The 20,397-nt window shown below is 36.5% G+C and overlaps 2 protein-coding genes across 2 annotated transcripts; one reads left to right on the top strand and one right to left on the bottom strand.

Annotated features, from left to right (window-relative positions):
- Positions 1-805: 805 nt before the first annotated feature.
- rpap3 (RNA polymerase II associated protein 3) lies at positions 806-15,729 on the top strand. The gene is made up of 17 exons (XM_053508096.1): positions 806-923; positions 3,105-3,277; positions 3,423-3,572; positions 3,662-3,772; positions 5,213-5,340; positions 6,209-6,330; positions 6,437-6,507; positions 6,594-6,731; positions 6,854-6,981; positions 7,641-7,762; positions 9,991-10,061; positions 10,352-10,441; positions 10,652-10,884; positions 12,310-12,514; positions 12,611-12,708; positions 12,883-12,983; positions 15,203-15,729. Exons 2-17 carry the CDS (start codon positions 3,125-3,127, stop codon positions 15,286-15,288), a joined length of 2,007 nt encoding a protein of 668 aa, XP_053364071.1. The 5' UTR covers positions 806-923; positions 3,105-3,124; the 3' UTR covers positions 15,289-15,729.
- Positions 15,612-20,136, bottom strand: LOC128534106 (uncharacterized). The gene is made up of 5 exons (XM_053508412.1): positions 20,075-20,136; positions 19,906-19,965; positions 17,756-18,004; positions 17,361-17,615; positions 15,612-15,703 (listed from the first exon to the last, which is right to left on the bottom strand). Exons 1-5 carry the CDS (start codon positions 20,127-20,129, stop codon positions 15,612-15,614), a joined length of 711 nt encoding a protein of 236 aa, XP_053364387.1. The 5' UTR covers positions 20,130-20,136.
- Between the last annotated feature and the right edge of the window lie 261 nt (positions 20,137-20,397).

Below are 20,397 nucleotides of genomic sequence, written 5' to 3'. Positions count from 1 at the left end.
ACTGATGTATATAAAGGTAATGATTGTGTTAAAAATTAACATTATATAATGTTAAATTTACATTTGTGTGTGTAAATATATATATATATATATATATATATATATATATATATATATATATATATAAACACGCACTGTATATTACAGTGGAACCTTGGCTTACGAGCATAATTCATTCCAGAAACTGGCTCGTATTTTAAAACACACGTAAACCATAATTTTCTCATATGAAATAATGGAAACTCAAATTATTTGTTTATTTGTTCCACAGCCCCAAATAAATACATACAAATAATTAACACAAAATATAAAGTAAAAATAAAACAAATTAAAAGCTTTTCTTCTATAATAGTTAAAATAAGCAAACAAATTAGGGTTCTTTCATATGCATATCAATATTTGTTTATTAATTAGCACCCAGGCCAATCATTTAACATTTTAAAGAAGTTTTACTATAAGGATTTCCCTACATTACTATATGGATTTCCCTAAATTTGATGAAATGCACATTTGTTCCTCTCCTTTTTTGGAAAGTACAGTAGTGGATTACTATGTGCAGTTCATCCTTTTGACCATCAGAGGTCACTAGCGTGCACCTGTGTTTAAAAGCATCGCAATATCGGGTCTTTTTAAAAACAGAAAGCTTTTGATTATAATTTATTTATTGCTAGTTTAAATAATGCAATCATCAGCTTTCGATCTGGATATATTAAAAACGTTGCGACGTAACACTACAAATTTTAAAAGCTTCACAGACACCTGGAAGTCGTGTACTGTGTCGCAAACGCTTCGAGAAACGTTCTCGCGCAAAGCATGCTGGTACTTGGCTGTCATGGCGCCGTACACAAACAGAACATCATCCACTGAGCGCTGAGTTCTTTCACCTTAGAACTGTGTTTCTGTTCGATTTTAAGACTTGAAAGGTATGTCAGTAATATTTTTATGTTTTGGTTTTACAAATATGTTTTGCTTTGTTGCGTATCGACTTTGTATTCTGTGTGAATTTATTACTAAAGTTGGCACGCGAGGCAAACGTCACGCGATTACAGCACAGTCACAGAGCCGCGCGCGCTAACTGTATAATTATCACTGAGGGTGATGAGTGTGTGTTTATTATATAACACTGTTATAATACTTCATGTTCTTTCTTTTAGTTTGGGTAGGCTCTTGTTCTGGTGACAAGCCTTTAAGCAATGTTCAGTTCTGGGAATGTGTGTGTGTGTGTGTTAAAAATGTTTTAAGTTAATTGTTCATTTATGTGCTGGAGACAAACTTAAGAATGAGAAGATGCTATTGGTGCTAAGTAGTAATATATTTTGTAAATATTTATACATTTATATAAATATTCATACACATTTATATTTTTTATCAGATGAAAAGAAAAAAAATTGCTAAATAAAATTTCATGCTCTTTTATGTCTGTAGTGTCCGTTCCTTATTTTAAATTTAAATCTTTTAACGGTCTTAACTGACATTCAGATGAAATTTTTTCAATTTAGATTTCACATGAAGAAAAGACATAAAACTGAAAAAAGTGTAAAATGCTAAATTGTTAGGCTATTGCTACATGAATTTGGCATGGTTACGGACACTACGGATTTTTTGCTTTTCAAGCTTTTACTAAAAAAACAATTTAAGCAGCAGTTTTTACAGGTCTCATGCTTCTACAATCTTACACCAATTTTAGTATCAATACTCAAGGTAATATGAATGATTTGCATTAGAAATATTTTTTGATAGTGTAGTAAGATAGTATAACGCTAAAAAATGGCATATTTAGGGCACGTATAAATTCATCTCTCCATATCGGCTGAAGTTAGCAACTTGAAATTTTAAGGGAAGCAATATTGGTCACTACCAATCAGATCATGATGAGACGGCCTACAGAGAAGAGTTCAGGGCAGTAGTCAGCTGGCTCAGAATGGGCTGAGGAAGTTCGGCATGAAGACCAGCACCCTCACAAATTTCTTCAGGTGCACCATGGAGAGCTTGCTGACTGGATGTATAAAAGTGTGGCATGAGAACAGTTCCAGACAAAGTGGGAAAGCACTGCAAAAAGTGGTAAAAACTGCACAAAAGATCACTGGAAACACTTTCCCGTCCACCTGTAATATATATTACAGACAATACCTGCAGAAGGCACACAGTTTCATCCAGGACCACAACTGCTATTGTGGCAGGTTGTACAGGAGCTTGGAGAGCACCAAGAGAGTGAAGATTGAAAATTTCTATCACCAGTTATCAGGATTCTCATTTCGAATAGATAGTGATATAATGCATACACATCATGTAAAACCTTGTTTTAAAGGAATGACTGTACTAAGACACCTTAAACTATTATCAATAAACTGTTATCGATATATTATGAGGAGTTTAATGTACAATATGTTGATCATGTGCAATACCACATATACACATACATGGACTCTCACTTATGAATATGCGCACATACACCTGTGCTCATATACACAACGCAGGCACACATAAATGTATGCTCACATATACACACTCAGATATATGAGTATACAAGTTGACTGGCTCTTCTTTACAAAACCTTTTCATTGTACTATTGACCCTGTGTTAACATGCATATGACAATAAAGTGAACTTCACAGAGTTTGGAGATAAAGGCAGATCTAAGTTTTTTAACCTGCATGATTTTTGGGAATGTAATACAGTAAAAATGCATCTCTGTTGCACCACCTGGAAGCTTTTGCGCTCGGTACAGAAACATTTATATATCTGAAGCTGATCAATTTTAGAATCAATATGGCAATATGTCTGGGGTGATCCCTGGTGATTCTCGTCCGTGTTATTTTATATTCAAGCTAAAACAGGCTTTATATACTCAAAGTTATTCCAGGAATGGTAGTATTAAATAGTACAGCGTGAAAAGATGGAAAAAGTTTTAAAAGCCTTGCTATATTTCATTCACATGTACCCAGTTATATCGCTGTTTGTCTAGAGTGGATCTTGACCTGATCCTAAGGCTTTTGAAGTTCCTTTAGATAGCCTTTATTGCAAAACCTACTGAAATCACAACACTACTTGACTGCAAAATTTCTTTCCCCATTATGTATTCTTTCTGCTTCGTCCTGTTTCAGACTGAGAGAAAAGAAGCATCATGTCCGGTGGCAACAAAGCCATGGAGCTGCAAATGCACATGCGTCAAAATGCAGAGGATCTTCATGATTTTATGAAAGAGCTGGTTAGCTGGGAAGAGGACATAAAGAAAAAAGACGAACAGCTTCGTGCAGAAAACCCATCAGACCTTCAGGTGTGCCATTTGAACGTTACTTCCTCAACGTTAATGCAATGCGTACACCTGAAAGCAAACTTAACATTGATAAGGCTTTGTGATGTGTTATTTATTTATTTATTTATTTATTTTTCTTTGTTTCTTTTTTTTCTTGACACCAAAGAAAACTCTCCCACCTGTAAGGAACAAGGATTACAAGAAGAAGCGCAAAGTCAGAAGTAAAGTACCTCCTGCTGAGAACGCACAAAGGGAGGAGAAACCAGCACAAAGAATAAAATCATACGACTACAAATCCTGGGACAAATTTAACGTGGTAATACATTTCTGTTCAATGCCACTGTTTTGACTTCTGAGTAAAGACATGGGGTTTTGCTATTTTATAGACAGGATTGTGTATTACAGGAGAAGGCCCTTGAAGCACTAGACAAAGAAGTCAGCCCAGCCGAATCTAATGACTCGGACTCGGAGGAAGTGCAAGTGGACAGAGACCTAGCCATAAAGGAGAAGGAGAAGGTAAAAGGTGCTGTGTGAGGGTTGGATAGTTATTTCATTTATGTCAAATAATTCTATTTTGGGTAAAAAACAGTGTTATACATAGATCTCTGCAGAACCAGTCAGTGACACAAAATGCTGGTTGTTTTTAACACTAAATATATAAAGATCAGTGGGCTTATTGCAAAAAAAATATATATGTAAAATTTTCTCAATTTTTAATCATATCCGTATTTTTGTTTATTTTGTCATACACACTCACTTCTGGCATTCACCAATGTCTTAGGTAAGAAAAAAAATGTGTGAGTGGTTGAGAGCAATTTTTACCAAAATAATAATAATAAAAAACATTAATTTTCACAGACTGTAAATTGTTTGTATAGTAAACAGAAAGTTTTAAAATTGAGAAACAAAACAACAGGTATCTATTCGTATAACTTTGTATGTTTTTTACATTTATACCATTGTATGTTTTTAGGGGAGTTTTAATGATTGGATCCCAATAAGACTACAAAAACCCTTGAATGCTTGCATGTGTTCTGCTTCTCAGTTTGGATTCATTTTTTACCTTCTAAATCAATACTTGTGTAAGTAACAACAACAGTCAGTTGCTATTTTAAGACATGGAGGTCAGCTGTTCTGGAACAGTTCTTGCAAGAACAATATTGTAAAGTGCATTTGCAAAACCCATCAAGCACCGTGATAAAACTGTCTCTCATGAAGACCTTCCCAGGGAAGCAAGACCAAAACTGACCTCTGCTGCAGAGAATCAGTTCATTTAGCCTTAGAAATCACCAATTAACAAACAGCACCTCAGAGTCGTTATGAAGCATTTACAAGCATAAGTAGCAGAGACATCTCAACATCAGAGGAGATTATTGCATATTTTGGACGCCTTCAGCATTGTCTTATCAAGAAAGACCACGGAGTTAGATAGCGTGTCCAAATTTTTTACAGGTGATGGAGGTTAACCACACTTTTCATTTCTTGTCCCCCGGCCAACACAGTACCTTTAGATTTTTTGTGATAACTTTCTGGATGATCAAGTTTACGTTAACTTGGTACTTTCATTTCACTACTGCTGTGCTTCTACTTCTTTATCTACCTTTCTTCAGTGGCATTTCTCCCATTCTAGCACCTTATTTGCACAAAACTCACCTGCCCTTCTATGGTGTAAGGTGTATGACTTATCCCAATTACATGATAATCCTATGCACCTCTAATTTAAGATCAAGTGGCGTTCATCATTCAGCTTAGAATTCAGATTCTTAAGAACGTTTGGTGCATCTGGTGTTAACTTTTATAATTTTTTTCTTTCAAAAAAAAAAATTTCAAAGAATGGTGTTACATGAGGCCATTACCGTGTTCTTACAAACTACAAAGTCAGCAGAGCTGTACAAACTCATTACTAAAGTCAGTATTTACCACAAATTATTTTCACCGCTTTTCCTGTTTCCTCAGGGAAACAATTTTTTCAAAGATGGAAATTATGACGACGCCATTAAGTGCTATACCAAAGGCATGAGTGCAGACCCGTACAACCCTGTGTTGCCCACAAACCGTGCAGCCTGCTTCTTCAGACTTAAAAAGTAAGAATTTTGTATTTTTTTATACACAGTACGTTTTACACTTTATATTTGTACATAAGTGGATCTATACAGTTTTACCCCTCTCTCAACACACCTTATCTTGCTCATGATGGTATTTGGGTTTGGTCATTTGCTCCTCAGGTGGCTCTGTGTTCTTACAGTAGGACTGGATGTAATAATCATTGTACTGTATCTTTACTTAGAGGACAATGAAACAGTGTATTTGTGGGGGGATGAGAATACTAGATGTAGAGTGCCAAGGTGTGGAGCAATTTCAAAGCACAAGAATTTTGATGATTAATGCGGGTCATACCAGTAAATTAGTTTTAAAGGGTTCAGACAAACGTTTTGTCCAAATCCTGAATTTCTGATTCAGCACTATGTGCCCCTACTCTGCTAAAGACGAGCTGTTTTCAGCTTTGTGTCAAGGAAAAGTGTTGCACTATTGCACCTCTACTTTACAATTTCTCTAGGAATTAAATCTGCATTCTGTAAAAAGTTGGAGTTTTACCTAATAATGATGACTAACACAGTTTCTTTTCTGCTTCTGAGTGATGGACAAGGGCTACCGTTCTTGTAATGTGGTTCTGTATTAGACCGTGGAGTAACACTGGGTCTGGTTGGCTCACTAACAGGATAGATCTGTTTGAGATTCATATGACCAACACAAGACAAGAGTAGTTCATCTAAATGTTGAGATCATGAATGGTTGATGTTTAGATTTAGTAGGACTTACTCAGCTGAACAAAGACCATCATGAACCTGTCAGATGTTATGTGTTTTTTTATTATTTATTTTTAGGATGTATATATTTTTTACTTGTCTCAGTACGTTCCTTTGAAGTCTTCAAATGTTGTATGTCATATAGGTATGCCGTCGCAGAGTCAGATTGTAACCTGGCCATAGCGCTGGACAGCAAATACCTGAAAGCTTATAGCCGAAGAGGAGCTGCTCGCTTTGCTCTTAAAAACTATCAAGTTGCTCTTGATGGTGAGGGGGTATAACAAAAATAATTTAAAGAGATATTCTTGTTTCGTTGCTGTGTTGCATGCAATAATATTTTGATCATCCTTTTAACTTTTACTTACTGTTTAAGATTATGAAATGGTCCTGAAGTTGGATCCAGAGAACCTTGATGCTCAGAACGAGATAAAGAAACTGAACCAGGTCAGTTCCCGTCTTACTGCTACTTCTTGTATTGTTGGTGTTAAAGTTTAAGATTCTATGCTTTCCTGTTTTTTTCCATCTCTCAGATTTTAGGATCCCAAAAGCAGGAAGAAGGGCAGATGGATAAGACAGTTACCGAGGTGGCAGTTACAGAGGAAGTAAAACCGAATCAGCTGGAGGTGGAACAGCAGAGAAGACAAGAGGCAGTGGTCCAAAAAGACAGGGTGAGCACATCCTCTTTTTATTTCAACACCAATACAAGACATAAGCAAACTATTGACTAATTAACAAACTCAAGAGTTGTTGTCTTTGTTAAACATGAACTTGCTCTCTGGTGTTCACACAGGGCAATGCTTACTTTAAAGAGGGAAAATATGAGGCAGCTGTTGACTGCTACACTAAAGGCATGGAGGCTGATGCCACAAACGTTCTGCTTGCTGCTAACAGAGCCATGGCATACCTAAAACTCGAGAGGTTTGTTCTTATTTTCTGTGGATATCAAATGGCATAAATGCACTGTCCGACCAATAAATAATTAAAAAACAAAAGGCGCATATCAGGACGGTCAAATTATTGGCCTGCATCAAGCAAGAAAAACAACTAAGGAGATGTGAATTAGCTTAAACTGGGTTAAGAACCTTTCAGTACCTGGAAGGATAGCGTTAAACCGTCAACTTTATGGAAGACGTGGTCAGGAAAATAGAGATCACAAACACTTGTTGAAGTTGCATGGTAATAATGGGAAATGCTCTTACTTTCACCATTACGCACACAATGTGAAGAGAATTCATAGGATTGGGACTAAACAGATGTGTGTCGATGAGAAAACCACTTGTTAATGAGGCAAATCAGAAACAAGGCTTGCATTTCTTAGGGAGCAATAAAGATTGGACTTTGGAGCAATGGAAAAAGGTCATGTGGTCTGATAAGTTCAGATTGAGCCTATTCCAGAGCGATGACCATTGAATGAAATCTTTAAATATGCAACTTTTTTTTTTGTCCATGCAGTGTATATTAAAACAATATACATTCTTTTCATGTCTACAGAAATTACCCAAGAAATTTAATTTGACTATAAACTTACAAGCAAAGCATAAAGCCTGATGTGTATGTATTTTGTGTATTTTGGACAGGTTTGCTGAGGCAGAAGAAGACTGCACCAAAGCAGTTTCTCTGGACAACACCTACTCAAAAGCTTTTGCTCGACGCGGGACAGCGAGAGTGGCCCTGGGGAGACTTTCTGAAGCCAAAGCAGGTTCGAATTTATTCTGTCCATGTAATACAAGAAATGTCTTAGTAATATTGCCTATGGAAATGCTTACCATCTTTAAAAGAAAAAGAAATCTGAGTTCTTTTTTTCCATTCTGGGCATGGCTTCATTTGGTATAGTTGACTTAGTTTTTATTAGTTTTATTATTTATTTACAGTACATACACACCTTTTTGCCTGTCTGCCTGGTCATGTTTGATTATTTTGTTTACAAGTAATACTTTGTGTGTGATGATGGGTAATTCTGCCTCTGTATTTTTTTAAAAAGTGAAAGAAATCAAATTTAGTCTAAAGTAGCAAGCTGCTTCTTTAACTTGCCACATTGTATAATACACTTAATGTTTACAAAAGATATAAATATAAGGGCTGCAACTAATGATTATTTTAATAATCGATTATTCTGTCGATTGTTTTTAGATTAATTGATGAATCGGACAAAAAACAAAAACAAGAAAAGCATTCATTTCCAACCCTTTATTCATAAACAAAGACTTGTCTAGTAATCCTGCTTTAAGATTTTTTTTTTATATTTGGACTGGAAACTAGGCAAAAATACTAAGTGAGAAAAGTTGTGTTTGCAGTGTAGCTATACATGACAACAGATTGAAAAATGAATGGTCCATAAAAGGCGAGTGAATACAAACGTGTCTTTAGTCTTGCAATGCAAAGTGCAAAGTAACTATACCACCCCTGCTTTACTTCTGTCATTAACGAGCTAACGCTAACTTGTCATGCTTGTCAAGCTGGATAACGAGTAAACACCAGCACCAGGGACATTACGTTCCTCACTTCAAAACGGAACAAAAGTAGGATTCTGTAGTGACTTAACCTGCTGTTGAACTCCCTTCCTCCTCATCAAACACTCCAACATGTTTGCGTTTTAGGTGCTGGATATCATTGCCGTGGTGCTCCCGTGCTATGCCATGCTGCTTTTGCATATTTTGCAGTTAACAGACTTTTTCTGTATATTTAGTGTGAAATGCTGCCACACCTTGGATGACTTGGTTCGCACAGATTTCTCTGCCTCCGCCATGTATCTTTCCTCTATCTCTGCCCTGTCTATGATGCCTCGAACTCTGCATCAGTGCGCGAGAGAGACCGAGTGTGTTTACTCCGTTCCGCGCTCAACTAAATGTTTTTTAAATAATCAAATGTCTTCGCGTCGCACGACACAACGAATCGATTACGAAATTCGTTGCCAACTTTTTTAGTAATCAATTTTTTACCGATTTAATCGATTAGTTATTGCAGCCCTAATAAATATTTACGCACCAAAGGACATAAGTTGGCATTTTCAACAATAAGTGGTCTTTCTGTTGCCTCAAATGTGGACACTTCCCATTGTATATAATGTATTTGTATGCTGTATTGCTCTTACCCATTGGTCACAATTTAGCCCTTGTCAAAGTTAATACAATTTTTAAGGTTGCCCTTTTTTTTTTTCCTTCAGGGACAAAATGTTCACTTGCTGCCTAATACACTATATTGACAAAAGTATTTGGCCAAACCTGTTAGTTATTAAATCTAGTTGTTTCAATCAGGCCCTTGATCCCCAGTGAAGGACAATCTTAATGCTTCAGCATACCAAGACATCCTGGACAGTGCTCCAGTGCACAAGGCTAGGACTATAAAGACAGAGTTTGATGAGTTCGGTGTGGAAGAACTTGACTGGCCCGCACACAGTTTCTTTGACCGCAACCACATTGAGCACCTTTGGGATGAACTGGAGAGCCAGGCCTTCTCATTCAACATCAGAATGAATGGGCACGAATTCCCACAGAAACACTCCAACATCTTATGGACAGCCTTCCAAGAATAGGTAAAGCTGTTATAGCCACAAAAGGGGGACCAACTCCATATCGAATGTATTCAGATTCAAAGTCATAGTTAATTAGGTTTCTTATTTAGTTAGCTAGTTAGTTTTTGTTAATTTATGTTGTATATAGCACCTTGGTCCTAAAAGAAGGTTGTTTGGTTTAATCGTATACTGAACTGTATATGGATGAAATTACAATAAGAGCCCACTTGACTTGCAGGCTTGGCCAAATACTTTTGTCCATGAAGTGTATATCCCATCCACTTTTATGTGCCATTGTGATAAGATAACAAATGTTTTTCACTTCAACTGCCAGTGATCATAATGTTATGTCAGATCAGTGTTTAACAGTATGGTGTTATGATGTTCGTAACACTGTTGTTTGTTTTTCTGTGTAGATTTTGAGCAGCTTCTGAAACTCGAACCAGGAAATAAGCAAGCGATGAATGAGCTGAAAAAACTCAACATGGTAACCATAATACTAAAAAATAACAGTGAATATTTAAAAATAATTTAACTACATCGTAATTACCAATGATACTATAATGCCAGTACAATAATAACATTACTGTAGTAAGACGCAGGAATTGTGTCACTTTACAATGATGAGGTCTTTAAAACTGAGAAACTGAAATACTTCCTTTTGTTAACAAGGACATTAAAGATATTACTTAAGGCTTTTTCAAACCTCATAAAAGGCTTATTTCTGCCAACTCGATTGTTGATAAATGTGTAATGAATTGTTTGTATGTTATTCAGGAGATGATGCCTTCTGGGCTGCAACAAGCAGATGGTACACAAAGAAGAACAGTTCAGCCAGTCGACAAACCAGAGCACCTCAGATCCACAGTAAATCTCTTATAAACTCAAATCTGTTATGATGTAGATTAATAAATGAATAAATCCCTACAGATTTTATTCAGTAACAACTAAATTTATTTAAAAGTTATTTATGACTGTAATCCGTTTTATGTACATGTAAAGAGTTCCCCACGTTTTTGGAGGAGGCTGCTTATAGCAGCATGACCTGAATTTCTGGAAATCTGTTTTTTGCTACAGAAACCTCTGAGAAGAATAAATATCGAGGAAGTTGGTGGAAAGCTCACCCCCATCCCCGAACGTCAGGGAATCATCGCCAAATCAAGCTCTTCAAGGTCTGAGACATTTTCCAGTGCAGCCTCCTCCTCAGTCAAAGAGATGAGCTCTGAGGCCTCTCCATGTTCATCATTCCCTTTTGCTAAGATACAGAAGATAGAGGAGCTTCCACAGCCTTCATCAGAACCACCAGCCAAGTAAGTGCATACCGCGCATACCTTATCAAGGTAAATCAAATCAGGCTTTGTAACGTCAAGCTCAATACATTCCAAGTCCAAATACAAGGGGGAGTCAAAAATGATCTGCACTTCGGTCATATTTAATCTTCTGTTGGCCGTACTCAGTGTTTTCCGGTCCAGGCTATGGTCTCCCTAGTCACTGCTGTGTAGGTGTGATCGTGTTACATCAGTTTATTTGTAACTGTGCCGTGAGCAAAAGCAGATACCCCACTTGTGATTTGCACAAAAAAACCCTGGTATTTGCTTTTTGTGGTCTGATGGGGTACCTGTCGCTGAAACGGCTCACAGAAGCTTTTGGATATCTGCAGACTAAATTTGGACTGATCCTCTAAGGAAGATGAACATTCCTTAAAGAGAATCATTACTGGTGATGAGACATGGATTCAATACAATGAGCCTGAGAGCGGCAGAGTATGGAACAGAAACATCCTCAATCACGGGCAGAGAATTTTTTTTTAAGTAAACCATCAGTGCTAAAAAGTGTCTCACCTAGGTAAAGTGTCCGTACCTTTTTTGTATTCAAAAGCCACTCTGTCGAGCCACTCTGCAAAAACCTTGTTTTTGAGAGCATTTAGAGAGCATTTTTAACCTTGTTAAAGCATCCTCCCTATAGTCCTGATTTCGCTCCATTGGACTTTCACCTTTTTGCACCTTTTTCCCCTGAAAGCAGCACATGGCAATAAAGATTCACTTTTGATGAAGAAGTGAAGACAGCGGTACATTCGTGGCTCTGAGCTCAGCCTAAAACATTTTTAAATAAGGGGAATACGAAAGCTTATCGATAGATGGACAAAAAGCAATGAGATTATGATTAAAAGTTATGTATTTGTCTTTTCTAAAAGTTAATTACAGTAAATTCTACAGTCAGTTTGCAGATAAGTTTTGAAACACCCTGGTACTTATTCATTTTTGTGTTTAAAATGCCCAGCATAAGAGCATCTTTCTAGACGTGACCGACATCATGTTGTCCAGCAGCTCAAACTGATGTTCAGTGGGCTTGTGGATTTCAGCTTGTGGATGTTAATTGCATTCTTTATAACTGAACTTGAAAAAGGTATAGACATACGACACCATAAATCAAAGACTGATATAAGCAAAGCATTTTACTAAGGTGTTATCCAACACGATCTACCAAAACAGCTTCAGACTGCCAAGACATGATGACCGTGACAGCTGTACGACTGTAATAGCTTATGACTTGGCACTTTTGATAGAGACACTTCCCTCTAATAGGACAAGTAGAACCAAAACATACCAACTAAATGCCTCCAAAATCATAACAGCCATTTTTTTTTTTTTTACTTTAACCATTAAACTGTATATAAAGATGTTCAACCTGTATTAAATAACCATTGAACTCTGTGATTACTTGGTGTGTTTCAGAGGCACAACTGGAGATTCCTTTGAAAAACCTGATGTTTTACAGAAAGAGGAAAAAAATCCAGGTAAAACAGACCAACCATTATCATCGCCTTCCACTTCAGTCCAGCTTGAAGTTATTCCTTCACCTCCCACTAGCAGCTTCCAGTTTGAAGCAGATCTAAGGACGATTGGTAATCACCCTGAACTTACCTACCAGTATTTAAAGGTAGGTGCTGTTTCCTGTTCTTTAAAATAAATATAATTTTGTGTACATACGGCTTTGTTGCGTTGTGTCAGTTACGATGATCCTGTTTCATTTCAGCAAATTCATCCTGATGCTTTTCAAAGTATTTTACAAAATTCTCTGGAGCCTGAAGTTCTTAATAAGATTTTGAAAGTACTTCAAAGTTTTTATACCAAGTAAGTACCTAAACATTTCTTCATACAGTATGTATGCCATTAGGTACCTTATAAACTAACCTTTAAAATAAACTCCTTTATCACTATAATATTTTCATCACATAGTATAATTTTCTAGTAAATACCCTACCTAAGACTTTCTTGTGCTTAATATATTCCTGTATTATTCTTCAGGAATGAGGACCCTTCAGTCATCCTGGCCATCCTGAAAAGCTTATCACGTGTTAGAAGATTTGACATGGCTGTCATGTTTATGTCATCCACTGAAAAGCAAGGTGTGTTCTCTTTATTGGTTAATCAGGGATTTTTCCCCCCCAAGCGTATATTTGTATTGTGTCAATTAATAGTACATGATTATTTACTCAAGGCCTTTATGACTTGTTCATCTTGCAGACGGTCTTACCTTTAATTACTTCCTGGACATATTGTTGATTATTCTTACTAGCAGTTTGAACAGATGATTGAAACAGCAAATTATTAAAAAACAAGGATTTTAATTTTAAGGTTTTAAATAGGGCTGCATGTTTTGATAAAAAAAAAATCACTCTGCAGTTATTTTAACAAAAATATTAATATTGCAATTTTAAACTGCATTATGTAACTATTTAATGTACCGTTTTGTATTTAAAAAGCATTTATAACAACAATACAATTTATCTTATCGAGGGAATGCTTGCCAATATTTATCTATTACCTCAAATGTGTTCAAAAAAAAATCCTTAAGTTTTCGACAAATGCTACATGAATTCCCAGCTACACTATATTGCCCATTCACTCACCCATCCGAATCAGCTGTGTAAAGTTTGGTCGTGGGGGGATTATAACGTAGTAGGGTTGTTTTTATGAGTTTGGTTTTGCCCCAGTGAAGGGAACTCTTAACGCTTCTGCATACCAAGACATTTTGGACAATTTCATGCTCACAACTTTATGGAAAAAGTTTGGGAATGACCCCTTCCTGTTTCAACATGACTGCGCACCAGTGCACAAAGCAAGATCAATAAAGACATGGATAAGCGAGTTTGAGGTGGAAAACCTTGATGGTCCAAAACACCTTTGGAATGAATTGAAGCAGAGTCCAACATCAGTGCCTAACCTCACAATGCGCCTCTGAAAGAATGGTTTAAAATTCCCAAAATCACACTCCTAAACTTTGTGGAAAGCCTTCCCAGAAGAGATAAGGCTGTTAGGGTGGCTATATATCATATTAAACCCCATGGATTAGGAATTGGATATTACTGAAGTTCATATGGCATGTCAAGGCAGGCGAATACTTTTGGCAATATAGTGTATGTGTATAGTACCTGTAACAAATTGCAGCCTTTTGTAATTAAATAATTGCGCATATCCATATCACAATTTTTTATTTTTATACAAATAATTTTGTTTATAATTATCTTTGAAGATCGGAGACCAGACGTCTAGTGACAGAAGACGGGCAACATTTTGCATTTTCTGCGTTAGCCTTGACAGGTTCAGTTTTGCCAGTGAAATTTTATTAGTAAATTATAGTTTTTTGTGCTACGGTTGTTTATATTTTGAAAGCCTAAGAGAGGGCTAAGGCACTGAGCTGCTGACCGGAAGATCGGCGGTTCGATCCCCAGCTCCACCAGGTTGCCATTGTTGGGCCCTTGAGCAAGGCCCTTAACCCTACCTGCTTCAGGGGCGCTGTATCATGGCTGACCCTGCGCTCTGACCCCAGTTTCACTGGGATATGCAAAGAAAGAATTTCACTGTGCTGTAATGTATATGTGATAAATAAAGGTTTAACTAACTAAATATGATCAAATAGTTGTAGACAACAAATTGTCACATCTGTATGTCGGCTTCATCATGAAACTTTTCTGGTGCGGAAAGGGGTTTAAGACCCCACTGAATATCTCTGGGATGAACTGGAACAATGATTGCACTCAGACCTCCTCACCTAACATCAGTACCTGATCACACTAATGCTTGTGTAGCCAAAGGGTCACAAATTCCCAAAAGCCGTGCTCCACTTTGTACTGTTATAGAAAGCCTTTCCAGAAGAGAAGAATGCATTGTAGAAGGAAAGGGAAATAAATCTGAAATGGGATGTTCAAAAACACGAACGACTGTTATGATCAAGTGTCTAAAATCCATTGTTCCTATAGTGCACAGTGGAGGCTTATATGATGATGATGATGATGATGATGATAAAAATAATAAAAGTATGTCAGTTTCTGGGCATTTATTTTCCCACAACACAATAATCCAAGCAGCCACATTACAGCTGTATTGAAGAACGTGATTACAGTTGTGGATTTCAACAAATAATAAGAATGTTAACACTCTATAATAATAATAACTAATAATGGTGGAAAATCTTTATTAAATAATCACATCATATGTAAACAAGCAGCATGTATGCATCCCTGCTCAACCAACAAGCTTTATAGTACACTATTTGTGTTATCATTTTACTTTGTTTTATTTCACAATAATCAGTAAAAAAAAAATTCTCTCTCATTTCTCCCAGGTTTACAGGAGCTGTTTCAGTGCATTTCACATGCTGGATTAGAGGACAATTCAGTGCAAGCCCTAAAGAAGAAATATGGAGTATAACTTCTGTGTTGTGGAGGGACAGAGGAGAAGAACTGGACGTGGTAGTTTTTTTATAAATGCAAGAGTATTGTACTTCAAACAAGTCTATTATTGTTAGTAAATCATACTTCGTATTTAGAGTTAAATTAATTAAACATGTTTAACCATGATTTTCTTTTTATTTCATGGCTATTTTGTATTTGTTTTTTTTTATTAATATACTGTATAAACAGCTCAGTTTGTTCAGTACAATCCAGATTGATACTGTCAAAGGAGTAAACCTTTAAGCCAAATTAATTATGAAACACAACTCTGTGACTCCAGCAATGATCTTCTTGACTTGGTCATAGTGTAGTCATTATACCAGACTGTATAACACTTGCAAACAGCAGTGCTGGCAGCAAATCCACTCTTACTGCTGAGGAAAATGTGCTTCCTGCAAAATAAAATTACAACATTTAATCACTGATAATTTCTATTTTTATGTATCTGTAAGAAAAATATCATTTTGTGGGTTGAGTTATAACTATAACACATGGTGGTATGTAAATGACCTAATGAGAATATATGGCATTGAAACACAACCTATTTTTGTAAAACGACAACCAAATTTCAAATGTACAGAATTAAATATCAAATGCTTTCTGAGAGGGAAACAAATAAACATTTGGTCTTGACAAATTAGTCTAAGAATCTAGATTTTAGGCACAAGACAAGTCCAGTGCTGCTAATAATCGCTTGCACTGCATGTCAAAGCAGGATACATCTTCAGGCTAGTAATTTTGAGTGATCGAGAGAACCCGAGAATGGCAATTTCATCAGAGTATTATATCAAAAATAGTCACACAGACACACTCTAGGGACATCTGAGACCCATGTCGCAAAATTCACACTCTGTGTCGTAGAAGCCAAAGGATTCCAGATATTCTAAGATATTTAAGCTGTTTTTCACATAACGCATTTCATGTTACCATACATTTCTATTATCAAGTCGATAAGGGTGTACACTTCAATTACATCACAGGTCATTTTAAAAGTTTAGACTTTGAAACAATGAAAAAATGATCATGTCTGATGAGCTATCCATCTGAACATAGTGAATCACCAGGTTAATAGATAATAAATGAATTAAATGTATTTTTATCTCTTTCCTGATAGCACAGGCATATTCCAGGAAAACAATGGCAAGATTCACCAGACTCAAATTATGAAAGAGTGGTTCTTGTTGCATGAGTAATCTTTCCATATATGAATTGTCCAACCAGAGGTTGACATTAAGCCGAATGAAAGTCTTTGGAATGTGCTGGAAAAGGCTTTATGGAGTCATTTGACTTCCCGTCATCGTACACAACCTTGACTAATAAATAATGGAACTCCAGATGACTATAAATGTCATGTCTTTGCATAAGGTTGTTGAATCAGTGCCGCAGTGAATTTGTTGCTCTAATCGAAGCTAAAAGTGGTCCAATGAAATATTCCCTAAGATGTTTATATCCACTGTTAACCTGAAAGATTATTATTTAAGAAAGCAGCCCCTACTGCAGGCCTGATTAAAACTAATTTAATCAGCTCCATGTGTGCTGAAAATGGATGAAGCTTTTTAAACCAAGGAAAACCCTTCCAAAAGCATCATGTTTTGCTGGTAAAAGGACTGATGTATTTCAAAAAACACATGGGATCATGACATCCAAAGTACTAACTAAAAAAAAAAAAAAAAAAACAGTTAAATAATTAGAGTGGACATTACAAAGATCTGATCTGAATGAAAATTCTAGTAAATTATTGTTTGAAACCAACAAAGTATATTGAGGCCTTTGAGAGATGATATGGTAAAAGAATGTAAAAAATTTGTTGATCTGCTTTTATTTTTTTTAAATAAAATTGATGCCCTTATTAACACAGAATTTTTTTTAATGAAATGTGTACAGCTGTGAAAAAAAAAAATTGTATATCTTCATCCTAAATGTATGCAAACTCTTTGCCTTGACTGTTTTTCTCAGTAAACTGGAGACTGGCAGATCCCTTCCTTTAAATACAAATGACCGAGCATTAAAACTTGTCATGTACATACTGGAAATCTGGAGTTCACTTACGGGTTGCGTCTAGTTTCCGGGTCGCTGTTACATACAATCCAGACATAATGTTTGTAGCCTTGCAGGTGATGGTTCCCAAAGTGGTCCCGAAAGGTGCCGTAAATGCTACCTCATCCCCATAGCCAGAACCTGATTCTCCATCAATAATCCAGGAGTAAATGCAGGAAGGCTTACAGGTCGCACTGCACAGAAAACGTTGAGTTTTACCCGGTGTCAGAGTTTTAGGTCCTGTGATAAAGACGTCCTTTGGGCCCTCTGGAACGGAAAGTCAGTGCAAACCATAATAGGACCGAGTTGTGTTTAAAAAAACTCTAAAGGTCTGTATTGATTATAATGAAATGAGAAGTGACTGACTGTTAAGCAGTTAATTCTGAGAAACATTATGAGGCACATACCCAAAATGTGCAGGGTTTTCCTCGTTATGGCAGAGATTCCTGTGACCGGGTTTGTTGCAGTGCAGGTCACTATTTTGGATTTCACCCACTGACTTAAGGTGAGAAGTATCTCATTGCCCTCTCCAGCCTGGTTATCCAGACCAATTGTGTAATTGCAGTTAGGTGAGCATTCAGCAAGGCATATATAGCTACATGGGACTCCAACAGTCACTGCATTTGGTCCAGAAATGGTCAGATTCTGTGGCCCATCTAAAAGGAATTGGCACAGGTCTTTATTTACCATGTTTTTATATAAGTGTTTGTTAAATTCCTACTTTTCTATTGAAACTGTTTAGCTCTCTCATGGTGCATTTATTTACAAAACAATATACACGTCATGGATATTTTTAAGTTATACACTCACTGAGCACTTCTTTAGGAACACTATACCAATACTTACATTTACCACATTTCAAAAGTGTTCACTAAAATGTGGTCATAAATGGATGCACATGGTCAGTATTCAACAATACTCAAATTGGCTGAAGCATTCAAGCAATGATTGATTGTTCCTAATGTGTGCCAAGAAAACATTCCCCACACCATTACAACACCACCAAGCAGGATCGTTCACTCATGGCAGGGCGGGGCTGTTGATTCATGTTGTTCTTGCCAAATTCTGACCCTGTCATCCCTGTGATTCAGCAGATTCTGATGTGAACATGAAAATGTATCCCCGGAGCTGTTGGGCCGTATCTACATGATTTCATGCATTACACTTCTGTAACACGGCTGGCTTGAATGATGGTAATGATGCTATAATGATAATAGCAATAAATCCTTTTTTTTATTACATAGATGACAAAACATTTACTTTCAAATTATATTAAAGTAGAATTTTAAATCAGACTAAACATAATTGGTGCTTACAATAAATGTGTTCAAAATTAAAAGGTTAGAATTAGGTGTAGTTATTATAAGTATAAATGTGCAGTTATTGCTTCTCTTTTTACTTTTTTTTCTTTTTGTTTAGTATTGACTCTCGTCTTAACATCATTTATGTAAAAAAAAAAAAAAACTTCTTTTTTTTAAGGTTTATGTTCAGATTAATTTCTGTGTGAATCGTAAGCCATGTAGTATAGAAGTCTTTCTGCCAATTTGTGATTCAATGGTACAAAGAAAAATTTGTGATAGATATTCTGGTATTAATAATTAATTCTGTAACAGGTATCCTCATCCAAAACAAGCAATATACAAGGTGGAAGTGAAGCAAAGTTCTGAAAGATAACCTTTGTTTGATGCCTGAATTATGTCATTGTAGATAATCCAGTATTATTAAAAAGTTCAATGCAAGTATAAAACCAGCTTGCTTTTGGTGACAACACAATATACAATGATCAGCCTCAACATTTACACTTCCATGTGGATTGAATAACGTTGATTAGCAATTACAGACCAACAAAATGTTAACAGAATCATTTATCCCCAAGGGTCATCCATGCCCAAAGGCCAGCCTCCCCAGCCCTATCCACAGAAAAGCCAATGTGGCACAATGGCACCAGAACACCCAGTGCACCACAGGCCATCACGCACATCACCCAGCGGGTAAAGAGCTCAACACTGCTGACATGGCCTCCGAGCTCCCCAGATCCCAATCTGATCTAGCACCCGCGGGACGCGGCGGATAAACAAGTCTGATCCATGTAGGTCCAACCCTATAAACAAACAGCACCCAGTGGATCCACCGGTAACGTCCCAGTGCCCTTCACCACAGCACACGCGCAGAGGTCCTGTGGAGTCAGCTCTGGTTTGGTGGCACAAGGGGAACCTAAAACCTTTGTGGTTTTAATCGTAATGGTTTTAAAGTTATATCAGATCCATGTTATACTAATGTACAGTATAATATAAGATTATATATATTTTAAATCAGGTTATTTCCTTTATCCTAAACACTAGCTACCGAAAAAAAAAGTATATAATTTTTAGTGTAACTTATTACAAGCGTGACTTTGTCTTCTTACCAGAAAGCACATGCAACAAGTAGATCAACATGACTGAGTAAAGTGTCAATCAAATGTTTACCTATTTTGAAACAGAGGCTTATATAATGTATTTCTTAATGCAATAAACACAATTTAAACATTTTTATATAACCTGTATATTTTACTTACAGGGTTCCTTGACGTTAAGCTGAGTGTTTGAAGAGTCCTTTCCTATGTCCACGCCATAAGCTTTATACAGTAAGAAACAACACAACAAAACATTATGTATGTTGCATTCGAATGGTTTATATAAGAGGTATATATATATATAATATATATATAATTTTTAATTCCGTACCTGTAAAATGGAGTAAATGCAGAAGCAGACAAAGCGAAATATGTTTGTACTCCATGGTTGGAACATATGAAATGTGAAATGTGAAGGATTTCGAGATATGGTGAGGCGGTGTATACGCTGCATGAGTAATAAAGCAAACATATTAATCAGGAAACTTTGCTAACCAACAACGTGTTCCTTTTCCTCTGTTTGTTCACACCACTATGCAGAACTAACACAATCTTTTCACAATCAATCAATCAATCAATCTACATGTTTACGTTTACATTCCGGACCACTCCACAAAGTCACTTTAATAACCAATGTTCTTGTACAGTACAGTA

This window comes from Clarias gariepinus, chromosome 12 (assembly GCF_024256425.1).
Source record: "Clarias gariepinus isolate MV-2021 ecotype Netherlands chromosome 12, CGAR_prim_01v2, whole genome shotgun sequence".
Lineage (NCBI taxonomy): Eukaryota > Metazoa > Chordata > Actinopteri > Siluriformes > Clariidae > Clarias > Clarias gariepinus.
Note: the sequence above shows the minus strand (reverse complement) of the source record. Positions and strands in the feature narration are given on the sequence as shown.

Coding starts and splice junctions, on each gene's coding strand:
- LOC128534106 (XM_053508412.1), bottom strand. CDS start 20,129: ATGGAGTACAAACATATTTCGCTTTGTCTGCTTCTGCATTTACTCCAT. Junction 19,966..20,074: donor GCATTTACTCCATTTTACAG/GTACGGAATTAA, acceptor TACTGTATAAAG/CTTATGGCGTGGACATAGGA. Junction 18,005..19,905: donor GCTTAACGTCAAGGAACCCT/GTAAGTAAAATA, acceptor AATTCCTTTTAG/ATGGGCCACAGAATCTGACC.
- rpap3 (XM_053508096.1), top strand. CDS start 3,125: ATGTCCGGTGGCAACAAAGCCATGGAGCTGCAAATGCACATGCGTCAA. Junction 3,278..3,422: donor AAAACCCATCAGACCTTCAG/GTGTGCCATTTG, acceptor TTGACACCAAAG/AAAACTCTCCCACCTGTAAG. Junction 6,732..6,853: donor CAGTGGTCCAAAAAGACAGG/GTGAGCACATCC, acceptor GTGTTCACACAG/GGCAATGCTTACTTTAAAGA.